Source organism: Podarcis muralis, chromosome 7 (assembly GCF_964188315.1).
Source record: "Podarcis muralis chromosome 7, rPodMur119.hap1.1, whole genome shotgun sequence".
Taxonomy (NCBI): domain Eukaryota; kingdom Metazoa; phylum Chordata; class Lepidosauria; order Squamata; family Lacertidae; genus Podarcis; species Podarcis muralis.
The window spans coordinates 4120646-4135600 of record NC_135661.1 but is presented as its reverse complement, the minus strand read 5'-3'; the positions used below and the strand labels follow the sequence as shown (position 1 = coordinate 4135600).

Below are 14955 nucleotides of genomic sequence, written 5' to 3'. Positions count from 1 at the left end.
TCACACCCTCAGCCTCAGCTACTTCACACGGCCGTGGCGTCGCAGGGGGCTGTGCCATGTTGGGGGGGGGGTGACAAGGCACCCCGTGGGCGCAGCTGCGAACAGAGGATCCTGCCACTGTCCGTACGGTGTTTGAGTGGCGCCGGCAGCAAACCGTTACGTACAATGCATGCGCGGTGTCGCGCACATGCGCTGTACGTAGTGACGCCGCACATGCACTGTAGATAGCAGTTTTCCGCCAGCGCCGCTTGAGCACTTTATGAATGGTGGTGGGATCCCTCCGGTGCCACTACAGCCGCAAGCAGAGGATCATGCCACCATCTGTACGGCGCTTGGGCGGTGCCAGCAGCAAACCGCTACGTACAATTCATGGGCGGTGTCTCACACATGCGTTGCACGCAGTGACACCGCACATGTGCCCTACGCAGCAACGCAATGCATGCATCGTATGTCGCAGCACAACGCATGCCCCGCCCCGGGTGTCGGTTAGCCTTCGTTTGCCCCTGCTTCACAGGGTTGTTGTGAGGTCAGGTGGGGAGGGGTGGGCTGGGGAGGACGACACCATGACCTCCTCTGTGGAAACGAACAATTACAGCAAAGCTTCCTGCAGCTGCTGCTTCTCTGACTGGTGCTTGAGGTCAGGCCAGTCTTTCCCTGGTGGTTGTCTTTATTTTCATCCTCAGTAACTCAGTGACAGAGCATCTGCTTTGCATGCACATAGTCCCACGTTCCATCCTTGGCATCTCCAGGGAGAGCTGGGAGGGCTCTTGCCACTCAGCGTAGGCAGTTCTGAGCTGGTGGGACCAACAGCCGGACTCAGTGCAAGGCAGCTTCCTGTATGCCTGTGATCTCAGGTGAGCAGCAGAGCAGCAGCAAGGAAGGTTGCTTGGTGGTTTGGCAAGAAATTATGCGCGGTAGTGAGCAATGGAGGGGGGGGGGGGGTGCCGCTTGGGTCCATCTCTCCATCCCTGTGACCTGCGTAACCTCACAAGGAGGAAGGAACCAGGATGTGCTGGAAGAAGAACCAGTGTGACTGCCTGCATCGCTGGGTGGACTGGAATAAAACGTTGTTGTTGTTACATTTATATCCTCCCTTTTCCTCCAAGGAGCTCAAGGTGGCATATGTGGTTCTCCCCACCCCACCCCACCCCGTTAATCCCTACGCCAACCCAGTGAGGGAGGTTGGGCTGAGAGGCAGTGACTGGCCCAAGGTCACCCAGGGAGCTTCATGTCCAAGTGGGAATTTGAGCCCTGGTCTACCAGGTCCTAGGCTGACATTCTAACCATTACACACCATACTGGCTGGAGAGGTGGCATATAAATATATTCCGTAAACATTAGAAATAAATATCAACACAGAGCTCACAGAATATTCTCCAACTGCAGAGCAGGCCCCTTTTCTTCAGGACTTTGCAGCTGAAGTGGAAACTGAGCATGCCAGCGGAATGAAACACTGGCTCAGTTCTCCCCCTTCCCCGGTGGTTTCTGCCTTTTCCATTTTAAGTGCTGTGTGAACATTCAAGTGTTGAAAGATTCATCTGTTACCTAGGTCCCCCCCCCCTTTTTAATTAATGTACTCAAATGCAAAACTGTGCTGTGCACCTGAGGAGGTTTTTGGGGCTAGGGGCCACCAATCAGTGCAGCCAGGCTTCTGCTTAAAGCCTCCCCACACCCCCCCCGGCCCCCAGAGCTCAGGTCCAGGGCTGGCTTGGGCCCGCTGGGACTGCTGAAGTGGAAGGTAGCCAGGCCAGTGCCAGGCAAACCCAACTTCCTCTAGTTTGTTTCCCATCCTCTTCCTCGGAGTTCTGCAAAGGCAATGCTAGAGGAGCCTGGCAACCGGCGACACATTGGGCTGGTTGGAGAGCAGCATGAGGTTGGACCTAATGGACCAGCCTTCCCGGCTCAAATCTGGGAAAGTGCATTTTGGACTGAAGGCTGCGAGGGCCCTTCCAGGTCAGTCTGCCTGCTCCAAAAACCTCCTGTGCACACCTGTGTGCTTTCTCCCCACTCTCTTGTCTCAGGAGGAACAGCCCCAGCACAATGGGAGGACATCACAGGGACCACAAAGCTTGTCTATGCCAACGAGTGTGCAAACTTCACCACCAATGTTTCTGCCAGGTGAGCCTGGGGGGCCATTTGGGGGAGTTGCGTGCATCGCACCTCAAAGTGACAATTAAACTGGCATAGCTTTGGAACATAGAAAAGGGTTAACCAGAGGCAGACCTGTTTATGGAACTTTTTTAATGTTTGACATTTTAGCGTGCTTTTAATACAGTGGTGCCTCGCAAGACGAAATTAATTCGTTCCGCAAGTTTTTTCTTCTTGCGAGTTTTTCGTCTTGCGAAGCACGGTTTCCCATAGGAATGCATTGAAAATCAATTAATGCGTTCCTAGGGAAACCGCCTTCAGACCAGGTCCGGGGACAGTCTGTCCCCCGACCTCTTCTGAAGGCGGGGGGGGGGGGGGAACAAGGGCTTCTGAAGGCTGGGGGGGCTGGGGGGGAACAAGGGCTTCGCTGCCGACCCCCAGCATTTTAAAATCTCACCGGGACACGGGGAGATTTTAAAATGCTGGGGGTCAGCAGCGAATGCTTCGCTGATCCCGGGACGGCAGGCAGATCTGCACCGCCATCCAGAGCGGGGCGGGACTTAGCACCCCGCTCGGGATGGCGGCACACATCTGCCTGCAGTCCCGGGATAGCAGACAGCTCTGCGCCGGCATCCAGAGTGGGGCGGGACTTAGCGCCCCGCTCGGGATGGCGGCACAGATCTGCCTGCAGTCCCGGGACGGCAGACAGCTCTGCGCTGGCATCCAGAGCGGGGCGGGACTTATCGCCCCGCTCGGGATGGCGGCACAGATCTGCCTGCAGTCCCGGGACGGCAGACAGCTCTGCGCTGGCATCCAGAGCGGGGCGGGACTTAGCGCCCCGCTCGGGATGGTGGCGCAGATCTGCCTGCAGTCCCGGGATGGCAGACAGCTCTGCGCCGCCATCCCGAGCGGGGCGGGACTTAGCGCCCCGCTCGGGATGGTGGCGCAGATCTGCCTGCAGTCCCGGGACTGCAGGCAGCTTTGCGCGGCCATCTGGAGCGGGGCGGGCTTCGCCCCCGGCTCCCGATGGCCGCGCAGAGCTGCGCTGATCCCGGGATGGCAGACAGCTCTGCGCCGCCATCCCGAGCGGGGCGGGACTTAGCGCCCCGCTCGGGATGGTGGCGCAGATCTGCCTGCAGTCCCGGGACTGCAGGCAGCTTTGCGCGGCCATCTGGAGCGGGGCGGGCTTCGCCCCCGGCTCCCGATGGCCGCGCAGAGCTGCGCTGATCCCGGCACGGCAGACAGCTCTGCGCCGCCATCCCGAGCGGGGCGGGACTTCTCAGCTGTCCCGGGGAGATTTTAAAATGCTGGGAGTCGGCAGCGAACGCTTCGCTCCCGCCCGCCAGCATTTTAAGATCGCCCGGGGCAGCGGAGAAGTCTCCGCTGTCCCGGGAAGGCAGGCGGGGGGGAGCAAAGACTTTTGCCCCCCGCCGGCCTTCAGAAGAGGTCCAGGATCTCTTCTGAAGGCCGGCTGTGGGCGAAAGTCTTTGCTCCCGACCGCCAGCAATTTAAAACAGGTCCCCGGAGATTTCCCTATGGGCTTTCGTCTTGCGAAGCAAGCCCATAGGGAAATTCGTCTTGCGAAGCGCCTCCGAAACAGAAAACCCTTTCGTCTTGCGGGTTTTCCGTCTTGCGAGGCATTCGTCTTGCGGGGTACCACTGTATTCTGTTGGGAGCTGTCCAGAGTGACTGGGGAAACCCAGCCGGATGGGTGGGGTATAAATAAATTGTTGTTGTTGTTGAAAGTCTGGGAAATAGCTCAGCTTCCTAAATTTCTGGTTACGGCCGGGTGGTGAGCCTGTGGCTTCTTCCATGTGCCCCTTTCCTCTTCCTGCCCAGGTTCTGGCTGGCAGACTGCCCGTGCACAGCCGAAGCCATCCATTTTGCTATGCTGCTTTACAAAGAGCTGGCGGCTGTGCCCTACATGGCCAAGTTTGTGGTGTTTGCCAAAATGAACGAGGGCCGCGAGGGCCGCCTGCGCTGCTACTGCATGACCGACGACAAAGTGGACAAGACGCTTGAGCAGCATGAAAACTTCACTGAAGTGGCACGCAGCCGGGACATTGAGGTAGCTCCCCTGGTACCTGGGGCCCTGCCCTACTGGAGCTCTTGGCGGAGGGACAGGCCGCCGTCTAGAAGGAGCTTTTTAAGTGCTGTCATAGCCCTTGCCTATTGTTAGTAGCATTAGAATTGTACATTGCAGTGGTTTCCAGACAGTGATTTGTGACCTTCATTCAAATGGTTTGTAGTGTGTCTGCAAAAATGCAATTAAGAGCGGTAGACTCGTAATCTGGTGAACGGGGTTTGCGTCTCTGCTCCTCCACATGCAGCTGCTGGGTGACCTTGGTCTAGTCACACTTCTCTGAAGTCTCTCAGCCCCACTCACCTCACAGAGTGTTTGTTGTGGGGGAGGAAGGGAAAGGAGACTGTTAGCCGCTTTGAGACTCCTTCGGATAGTGATAAAGCAGGATATCAAATCCAAACTCTTCTTCTTTACAATTGCTACAACAGGCAGAAAAATTATTTAGTGGCCCTCTAAGACCCTCAACAATTTTAAAGGGGTTTGCTGGGGAGGGGGAGTTTAGCTCAAATGCCTCCTGATTGATTGATTGATTTAAAAAACAAGCTTGCCAGAGCAAAGTACCTGCCCAACATACCTTCTAGGATGCCCTTAAACCTGTGCCATGGCAGCGTTTCATGATGAGCTGCCATTTCTGGAGGTGGAGCATAACCCTTTCAAAGGCTTGGAGACCTTACTGCCTGTTTCTGCAGGTGGTGGAGGGGATGCCCCTGCACACAGAGCTTTCTGGGAACCTGGTGCCCATCAAGAAGGCCACCCAGCAGCGCAGCTTCCTGTTCCAGTCATTCCGGGAGAACCGCCTGATCATCCCTGTCAAGGTGAGAGGCAAGGGGGTCAGCAGGATGCTTTGGGAGTAAAAGCGCTGGGCTCTGATCGACCAGCCTGCTGCTGCTCTCACTTGTGTTGCCACTGAAATTCATCATGATCTGGTTGGCAATCATGTTTTCCCAGCTTGTTTGCTTCTTTGAATTTATATACCACCCTATATACACAGCTCTAAGGGCAGCTCACAGAATAAAATCAGAATATAAAACCACAAAATACACAAAATAAAAACAACAACAACCCAATAACCCCTCCCCAAAAACCCACACTTTAAAAGCTTGTGGTGCCCAGATACAGGGCCCAGGCCTGTTGCTGGATGAAGTGGAGCAGCTGCTTCAGGTGGCAGGAGCTGGAGGGCAGCACACCCACACCTGCTTCCCGCTGCGCAGTGGACAATACCCTCCCATCACCAGCGTGGAAGCACAAGCCAGCGGTCTGTCCTGTCCCTGCAGTGGGGAGCAGGTGCCATCTCCCCCTCAGAGAGGACGTGGCTCCAATACATCACAAGTCCCACATTGCTTTGGCTCAGGACCTAGTCTTTCTCTTGAGCCCACCTGCAGGTGCATAGGCCAGGAGATGCGTGAGGAACCTGCGTCCAGTTGGTGTTGGTCTCCCCATCTGTTCATCTCCTTAAGGAACTCTGGAAATTGTAGCTCAGTGAAGGGAGCAAGGTGTGGAGGGGGCAAGCTTGGAGAAAACTTGTGGAGCACAGTTTCCAAACACTTGTTGAGAAAGCCCATCAGCACTGATCCTGACTCTGAGGAATAGATCACTCCCGTCCATTGTTCTCCTCACTTCCTGGGGTTATAGGGAGCCTTCAGTCCCATTCCTACAATGGCCCCACTGCCTACTGGTCCATTTCCAGGCACGGCTCAAAAGGGCTGATGATGGCCCATAAAGCCCTGTGAGGTCCAAGCTCTCTGAAAAACCACATTCCCCCCTTTTCTCGGTCCTGCCACCCTCACAAGCCCACTTGCATGGACGTGGGAGAGGGCCTTCTTGGTGGCTGCTCTCAGATTGGAACTCCCTCCCGGGAGAAGTTAGACAGGCTCCCTCCCTGCGGTCCTGGAGTCCCTTTCTGAGAACAAGGCGGTATAAATAAATAATTGTTATCATGATAATAATTCTCATTCCAGGAGGCTTTTGGGAACTGATTGCATTTAGTGAAAGGGCTGGTACTGTGCTGTTTTTATTGTAATTTGCTGCATCTCTCTCTTTCTCTCTTTCTCTCTCTCACACACACATATTGTTTTAGTTCAATAAATGTATAATTGTTTTTCAATTATTGGGTTTCAAAAAATGTTTTTAGTTGTTTCTGTTTTATTCATAAGCTTAACTGAGTCCTTGTCAGGAAGAAAAGCTGCGTAGTAGTAGTAGTAGTAGTAGTAGTAGTAGTAGTAGTAGTAATTAATAATAATAATAATAATATTGGGGGCAGGTGCGAGACAGCAGCCGGGAAGCCAGCGGCTCCTTGTCCTTCCTCCGCAAAGCCATGAAGTACGAGGAGCTCCAGCATGTCCTCTGCCACCTGAACATCACAATGCCGCCCTGTTCCAAGGTGAGTCCCGCCTGAGCATGTGATTTATTTAGTCGTTAAACGCAGGGCTTTTTCCCCAGGAGGAACTGGGTGGAACTCAGTTCCGGCATCTCTCAGGGGAGTTCTGGTGGCTGTCAGGTGGGCACCATCACCATTGTAAGAGAACAAGGGAGGCGTTTTGGTAAGTTCCAGCCACTCTTTTTCTAGAAAAATAGTACTGATTAAACTTATTAGCCACCTGTCACCCAGAGGGTCTCTAAGCAGCTTACATAAAATATATGTATGCATAAATACACCACCAGATAGAAAAGGGTTGGGGGAAGTCATATAACACATTGTCTAAAGAACTGTTAACAGTTTCACTAATTGCAGCTGGATGGGCCCTAGCACAGTACGGTGGTACCTCTGGTTACGTACTTAATTCGTTCTGGAGGTCTGTTCTTAACCTGAAACTGTTCTTAACCTGAAGCACCACTTTAGCTAATGGGGCCTCCCGCTGCTGCCGCGCGATTTCTGTTCTCATCCTGAAGCAAAGTTCTTAACTCGAGGTACTATTTCTTGGTTAGCGGAGTCTGTAACCTGAAGCGTATGTAACCCGAGGTACCACAGTACGGTAAGGAATTAGACAATCTATCCATGCAATTTTCGTATAAGAACAATTGGTTTGTTACGGTCTCAGAAAAGACAACATTCAGTTTAATACTGACACAAGGTCAAGCAAAACTGCAAGATTTCAGTGCAGTAAGGCAGGGCTTCCTCCCATTTGCCTTGTGTCTCTGCTCCTCCCTCTCTCAGTGGCTCCTGGAGGCAGGAAAATCACCAGCCTTTCCAGACCCTCCAAGTGTCCCTATTTTCCAGGGACATCCCTGATTTAGATAAGCCTTCTGATTTGATCCTGGAATGTCCCACTTTCCCTTAGGATGTCCCTATTTTCATTGGAGAAATGTTGGAGGGTGTGGAGTTATCTGACCCCTGAGCTGTCTGAAGGCAGCCCTGTATAGGGAAGGGTTTTTTGGTGATACATGTTTGATTATGTTTTTATATATGTTGGAAGCTGCTGAGATGCTGGCTGGGGCATCCCAGTCAGATGTGTGGGGTATAAATAGTAAAATTATCATTATGGAATGGTCTGTCCCTATTTTTATTGGACAAATGTTGGAGGTTATGCCTTTCCTTGATGCCCCCAGAGTTCCGGCAGTGAGGAGCGAAGGAGAACGCTGACGCCGCTAGCCTTGCGTGAGAGATACAGCCTCCCCAGCGACAGCACCCTGGGTAAGAGCCCTTGGGGCCAGAAGAGTGGGCTTGGCAGGGCAGCTCATAGGTCAGGAAATGGAACTGGGATTCAAGACCTGCTAACAACCTGCACAATGCCAGAGACCCCAGCAGTGACCGTGAGTTTTGTGCCCTGTCTTTGCCCAAAACTTACTCTGCTTCCCCCTTCCTCCCCCCCCCCCCCCAGGCTCAGTAAGCAGCACAGAGAAGGACAGAACAGACATGAAGATGGCTGTCATTGCAGAGCATTTGGGCCTCAGTTGGGCTGGTGAGTGAGACTGGTGTCCTTGCAAAAAAGGGGTGAAAGGCCCTTCCAGGCGTCCCTTTCATTGTACTTTCATGATTTGTTCTTCTGGAGGCATCGAGGCGCTTATACACAATGCTGCTGCCAATACTGTTTGTGCCTGCAAGTGTTTTGGGGCAGACATACGGCCTCGTTTCCAACTGGCACTTGTTGTGTAACTTCCTGCTGACATCCTGCCATTTCCCATGCCACAAATATTCCCATCTGTTCCCACAACTGACCTCAGACGCTCTGAGTTCCCAGCACTCTGGGCTTGCTGGCTGTGAATCTTTCCTGCTATTATCCCACACACTCCCTGTGGGGTTTTTTTGTTTTGTTTTTTGTGAACACCCACCTGGCAAAAAAGTCTCCAGAACCCTTGTCTCCCAGCTCGGTCACTGGGATCTTCTGCAGGAGCCTCTTGCTGGCCGTTCCCCAAGTTGGCCAGGCTCATTTGGCAACAGCAAGCACTGAGCCTTCAGTGTCAGGGGCCCAGTTGTAGGGAAGACTCTGCCTGGGGAGATTCAGCAGGTGCCTCCTGTGCCAACTTGGAAATGCAGCTGGAACCGTTTCTGCTCCATTAGCCCTCAGCAACCAGGAGCCCATCCTTCCATATCTGATTACAACAGCTGTGTATGGTTTTTCTTGTGTGATTTCACACATAGTTCTTGTAAACCAATAATAATAATAATAATAATAATAATAATAATAATAATAATAATAATAATTTATTACTTGTACCTCACCCATCTGACTGGGTTGCCCCAACCACTCTGGGCAGCATTTTAATGTTTTTCTAAATATATAGCTAAACTGCATCAAGTGTGGCATGCCCAACAGCAGGGAGGGGTGAGGAACTTCAGGCCTTCCTGTCCGACTCTTGGTGCTGCCCTTGGGCCACACCCCTCACTAGCCCTTGTTTTGCATGCACAGAGTTTTTGGCTGGCTGGGATGTGTCCCTGGATTCTGACAACGCCTCTTGCTTGCCTGGAGACAAGGCAGAGAAGAGCACCGGCCTGTGTGCAGAAACCAGCCCCCTGTGCAGCAGAAGAGTCACTTCCATTGCTCTCCCGCCACCCTGGCATGTGGCCCTTGGAAGGTTGCTCTGCATGCTGGCCCTCGGGCTGCAAAAGGTTCACTGCCCCCGGCACAGAGGGCCGGTCGCAGGGCCTTCCTGCTCCCCCCCCCCCCATGTCTGATGGCTGCTGTGCTTTGTGTCTCTTTCCTGGCCCCGCCACCCCCCACTCCCTCCAGAACTGGCCCGGGAACTGCAGTTTGGTGTGGATGACATCAATAGGATCCGTGTGGAGAATCCCAACTCCCTTCTGGAGCAGAGCCTGGCCCTGCTGAACCTGTGGACCAGCCGTGGCGGCCAGAGTGCCAACAGTGCGTATTAGCAAGGGGGCTGGGGGCGCATGGGCTTCACCTCTTGCTGTCCTGAAGAGGGAGGCCACACACCACCAGAACTGAGGTTCCCCCGGGGGACTTTCCTTTGCACATGACCACATTCGATACATGGCATTCCTTCACCCTCACCCATCAAAACATTGAATGCATCGCACATTGGAGCAGCAGGCCTGCTCTTTCCTGGTCTGGGCCGGCAGTGAGGGGGGGCAATGCTCCTCATTTGTGCATGGCTAGTCTCCCTAAAGGTACATTCTTGGGGATCTTCTGCCAGCATTCATTTCCTCCCTGGTTGTGAGGAGGGTTACTTTTTCTTCCTTGAAAAGTACCTAGAGTTGAAAGGAAGTCAAAAGAAGGACAGTCTTTCCTACATCCTCTTCCAGCTCTACATGCTTTTCAAGGCGCAAATTCATTCCACCGGATCCAACTGTTATGTGGACAAGTGAAGCCTGTTTCGTGGAGTTTCATGAAAACACAAATAAACCTTGTGGTATTTGGTGACACTTTCTGCAGAGGAATACAGGCGAGCTATTCAGAACAAAAAGCGAAACTCATTATAAATAGCAACATCACGGAGGAATGCAATATAAGGAAGGGAACCAGGCAATGGTGCCCCTTGTCTCCATTATTTTAGTATTGGAAATCCTGAATAAAAAGAGAAGAGAAGAAGGGAAGATAAGAGGTATAGTGTTGGGGGGAAATCTTATAAACTCAAAGCCTTTGCTGATGACCTGATAAAAATGACAGAGAACCCAGAGGAAAGTCTATTGAGAACACTAGAGTTGATAAATGAATTCGGGAGAGTGGCAGGTTTTAAACTTAACACAAAGAAAATCAAATTATTGGTAAAAAAATATGGATGCACAAGGAAAAAAACAAATTACAAGTTATATGCGGCCTGGAAATTAGCAAAAAAGTGAAATATCTGGGTATATGGTTCACAGCTAAGAATATCAATTTATTCTAGGATAACTATGTTAACACTTGGAAGGAAATCAAAAAGAAACTGGAAATTTGGAGCAGGCTAAATATCTCTTTTGGGGGAAGAATTTCCACAATAAAGATGAGCATACTCCCAAAATTGATTTTCTTGTTTCAGTCCATTCCGGTGATAGGGATGGCAGGCTGCTTCAAAGATTGGCAGAAGGATATATCAAGATTTATCTGGAATGGGGGAAAACCTAGAATTAAACATAAATTATTGATTGATATAAGAGAAAGAGGAGGATATAAGAGAAAGAGGAGGATTTGCACTATCAAATTGTTTAGATCTAGGACAATCAATTGCTGGAAATGCAAGGAGGCTGAAGGCACATGAATCCACATGTGGTGGAACTGTAAAAAGATTAGATAGTTCTGGGAAATGATTTATAGCGAGCTGAAGAAAATGTTCAAATGTTCCTTCCCTGAAAAGCCGGAAGCCTTCCTGCTAGGAATTATGGGTAATGAAATTCCAAAAAAGTTTAGGAGAGTCTTTCTGTATCTTACAGTTGCTGCCAGAATGTTAATTGTAAAAGGCTGGAATGGAGAAGATATCCCATTCAAATCAGACTGGCAAAATAAACTGAGAGAGTATGCTGAACTAACGAGACTATCAGCAAGGTTACGAGACGTTACAGATGAAAAATTTAACAGAGAGTGGGACATATATAGTGTTTGTGTAAAGGAACATTGTCAAAATATTAATCTGTTGGCAGGTATTGACTGAACTTCTGTGGGTGAATAGGATAATATAATACTTAAAGTAAGCCAAACAATGTGGAGAAAATAAAGTGAAGTGTGCATCCAAGAAATATAATCTGGGAATATAATGGAAGATGGGAGGTCACGTTGAAATCAATTGCAAAATGGTGTAAAAAGCAAATAACTGAGGAACGAACGACTGTAATTTTTTTTTTACCTTTTATGCTGTCTTCAACATCTAATGATCATTTTTGTTATACAATTTTCAATTAATAAAGCATGGGGGGAGGGGAGAAAAGAAGAAGAAGAAGAAGAAGAAGAAGCCTGCAGGTGCTGGACAACCTGTTCCTGCTGCATTCCATGATAGATGGTTGCAAAAATGAATCCCCTGCTGTCACGTCTGGCTGATATGTCTCCTTCCTCTTCTCCTTTGGCAGTGGAAAACCTGTACACGGCTCTGCGCAACATAGACCGCAGTGAGATCATCAACATGCTGGAAGGCTCCTCCCGGCAAAGTCGTAGCCTGAAGGGAGACAAACGCTACTCCAATCGGGATTACTCCCTGTCGCCCTCCCAGATGAATGGTGAGTGCCGGCCCAGATCCTGCCGCACCAGATCCTTGCCTGGTGTCTCTTGTGAACCCGGAGTCATGTGCCCAGGCTAGGCTTGCGCAGGTCTTTTCAGTGTGACTGCCCCTCCCTCCCCCCTCCCTCTGGATTTCTGCTGCCCCCTTCAGCCCATTTTGTGGTCCCTGAGGTCAACCAGCTACCTGCCTGCTAAAAACCCCTCCTGGCTGGCAGCTTCCTTCCCCTTTGGCCTCAGCTAGAACCAGCCAACTCTAAGCTCACACCCTGGTGGGGCGGAATAAATCCACAGACCCCCAGGGAATGCCGTGGGGGGATCAGGTGCTGGGGCCAGTTTTCAGTTTGCCCCACCTCTTTCCTTGGGAAAACCCACTCTTTATCACTGAAGCAGAACAAACACCCATCCATGGGAAACCCATTCAGTGAGGAGGAGGAGGAGCTTTTCCTGGGGGGAAGCAGCGAGACAAGCGGAAGGGTGGACAAGCCCAGGGAGTCCAAGGGGCAAAGTGGCTGTGGTGCCATGTGCCCCGCTGCATACAGAGGGCGCTGGTGGTCCATAAAGTGAATAGCGGGGGGGGGGGGTCCAGACTGGGACCCTGGCATTAGGAAGCGGCTTTTGCAGAAAGATAGGCGGTAGGAATGCAGACTTGTGGCGATGCAGGGGGGAGGGGTAAGGAGCACACCTTCTGTGGTGCACAGAGATAGGAAAAGCTGCGTAGATCCAGAGAGAGGCTGCCCTGAGAGAGGGAATCTGAGGTTGGTGCAGAGAGAGAAAGAGGCCCTGCAATGGTGCAGCTCAAATGGCCTCTAGGGATCAGGCCTTGGGTTGGCGCAAGGTGTGCCTGGAGATGGGTGCAGAGAGGTTCTGGGCTTTGAAGCCTGGACCCTGGGCTCCAGCTATCAGTCGCATTGCGCATCAGGAAGAGGGTGTGGGCTGGTGTGGCTTAGTGGGCCCTGGGAGCCAGATCAGCAGCCAACCCTGTGGTCAAGAGTGCTGCGCACGGGGGTTCAGAGGTGTGCGCGCTCATTCCCTCCCCCCCTCCCCATCCCAGTTCAATCTGCGTGCTTCCACATGCTATCAGCCTGAGTTGGCTGGCCAGTTGGTGCCTATCCTGACCGTTGTCCTCCGTCCTGGTCCTGACCTCTCTCCTCTTCCTCCTTTTTCTCCTCCACTGCCTGTCTCCACTGTTTCTCTCTCTTTCTCTCTCTCTCATTTGACCTGAGCCGTCCGTCCGAGAGCTTTTGCCCTGCTGATGAATGCATGTTGTGCCTGGCCGGACCTGGCAGCCATGCCAGGCTGAATGTTGCCACTTTGCCCTTTGCTGCTACCCGCCCTCCCTTCCTGGCTTCCCTTCCTTGCCCAACGGCTGCTAGCAGAGCCTGGGGAAATGGGAAGGGCTTCCCTTCAGCCTGCTGATCCCAAAGCCCCCCTGGGCCGCTTGACTCTCCCAAAGGTCAACCCCCCCACCCCACCCCCGCACGGCTGAGCAGGCAAAGTCCAGCCGCAGCAACTGTGGAAAAGCTGCATGGAGCAAGAGTCCCCCTCACACACACGGCACACCTGCGGGAGGCCTTTGCTCCCCTGATTCCCCTGCCACCGGGTGAAGCAATTGCCCTTCCCATTGCTCTTTATCCACAATTACACAGCACTATCAATAAGCGACATGGTGCTTTATAGAGCTTCGCTAATAAATAGGTCTTGGTCCCCAAGGAACTTGCAGCCTAAATGTCAATAGTGGGGGAGGCAAAGAAGAGAACGGGGTGGGAGATCGGTCTGGCAAGGAGTGAACATGAGCAGATTAAAGCTACAAGGGCTATTCAGGATCCAAAAACTCACCTTTCCTATGAAGTCTCAGAGTAAGCCCTTTAATCCTCATGCCCAACTGTAGCCAGGTGTAAGTAAGGGGGGCTACAAATGCTCTCCAGCATCCCTGGTTCTCCTTGACTCCTCCCTTCCCTGCTGAGATACACTGAGGTGCGTCTCACACTTTCCCCAGGCTTCTTGCCAGCTGCTGTGGCCCAGATGCCCACTGCAGGTGCCTCTGTCCCTCTTGTAAAATTGCAGCAGGTGGGTGGTTCATTCCTTGACTGCCTGGAATCTGGTGGGGGCATCTGGGAGCAGCAGCTGCCCAAGGGCTGCCCAAGGGCTGCCCAAGGTCAAGAGCAGCTGTAGGGAGCCAGTGGAAACTCTGGGTGCATTGTACTAGGATATGCATCTCTTGCACATTCATTGGTTGGAGAACAGCCTTGGTAAAATAAGAGAGGTGTCCATTTCAGAGAATGCTTCTGTCTCCATTCCCATATTGTTTTGGAAATGGAATTTCTCCTCATCCTTCGTGGGTTTTGTGCACTGTGTGATTTTGGAGCAAACCTTCCCATTTTGGCTCAGCGAACCCATGCATGCTTAAGATGAAACTGCAGAGGCACCAGCTTCCAAAGGAGAAGAGGGGGCAACATAATGCGGTGCATGATGTCGCACGTGTGACATCAGGACATCGGAGGAGCCGGGGTGGAGCCAAGTGCGGCAGCACCTTCAATGGCCACCAGCCAGGGGCTGCTTCCTCGCTCCTTCCCCTCCACTGCAGGACGAGGAGTTGGCCACTGAAGCCTCACCGTCTGTAGCCTCCTCTGCCACTTTTGAACATAGGGGAAACCCCTCCCAAAAAACATTGGGGGGCCCAAAAGGGCTTGGCCCCTAGGAGATGGGGTCCTTTTCACAGACCAAGCTGCCCATGTACTTCTGTACTTCTGAGGTGGCCCAAGAGCTCTTTCTTCCCTTCAACCCTTTAAATGCTTTGAGCTGGAGAAGGGAGCGTGTCAGTGCCCGCTGGGTGCAAATGAGCCAGCAGAAGGCCGGCACATTGTATTTATTTACTCCATAAAATGGATGTACCACTGGGTTTTAAGGGGGGGGGCAGACTTAAAGCAGTTTTTAAAAAAAGCAATTCAATTTTAAATAGAAACGGTTTAAAACAGGTATCATTAGAAATTATTCAAAATCATTAAAATCATTCAAAAGATGATTAAAATCAACAGTAGCTAAAAATGCAGCTTCTACGGGTCTGGACAGGGTTGCAGAAGCAGAAAGGTTTTTAGCAGGCGCTGAAAATAATATGGCAAAAGTGTCTGCCTGGTGTCAATAGGCAGGGAGTTCCAAAGTTTGGATGCTGCCAGATCAAAATATAGATTTCTTATGAAT

The 14955-nt window shown here is 51.7% G+C and overlaps 1 protein-coding gene across 13 annotated transcripts in view; it reads left to right on the top strand.

Moving 5' to 3' along the window:
* Positions 1 to 14955, top strand: part of ANK1 (ankyrin 1) — a 187178-nt gene that overhangs the window by 152275 nt on the left and 19948 nt on the right. For all 13 annotated transcript variants that reach the window (XR_013393533.1, XM_077931048.1, XM_077931047.1 and 10 more), the window contains 8 exons: positions 2022 to 2118; positions 3928 to 4156; positions 4861 to 4986; positions 6432 to 6551; positions 7718 to 7802; positions 7990 to 8070; positions 9340 to 9471; positions 11610 to 11756. Coding sequence is in view for 12 of the 13 variants with exons in the window: in XM_077931048.1 (XP_077787174.1) it covers positions 2022 to 2118; positions 3928 to 4156; positions 4861 to 4986; positions 6432 to 6551; positions 7718 to 7802; positions 7990 to 8070; positions 9340 to 9471; positions 11610 to 11756 (1017 nt within the window). In the remaining variant the exon portion in view is untranslated. The remainder of the gene's footprint in view (positions 1 to 2021; positions 2119 to 3927; positions 4157 to 4860; positions 4987 to 6431; positions 6552 to 7717; positions 7803 to 7989; positions 8071 to 9339; positions 9472 to 11609; positions 11757 to 14955) is intronic.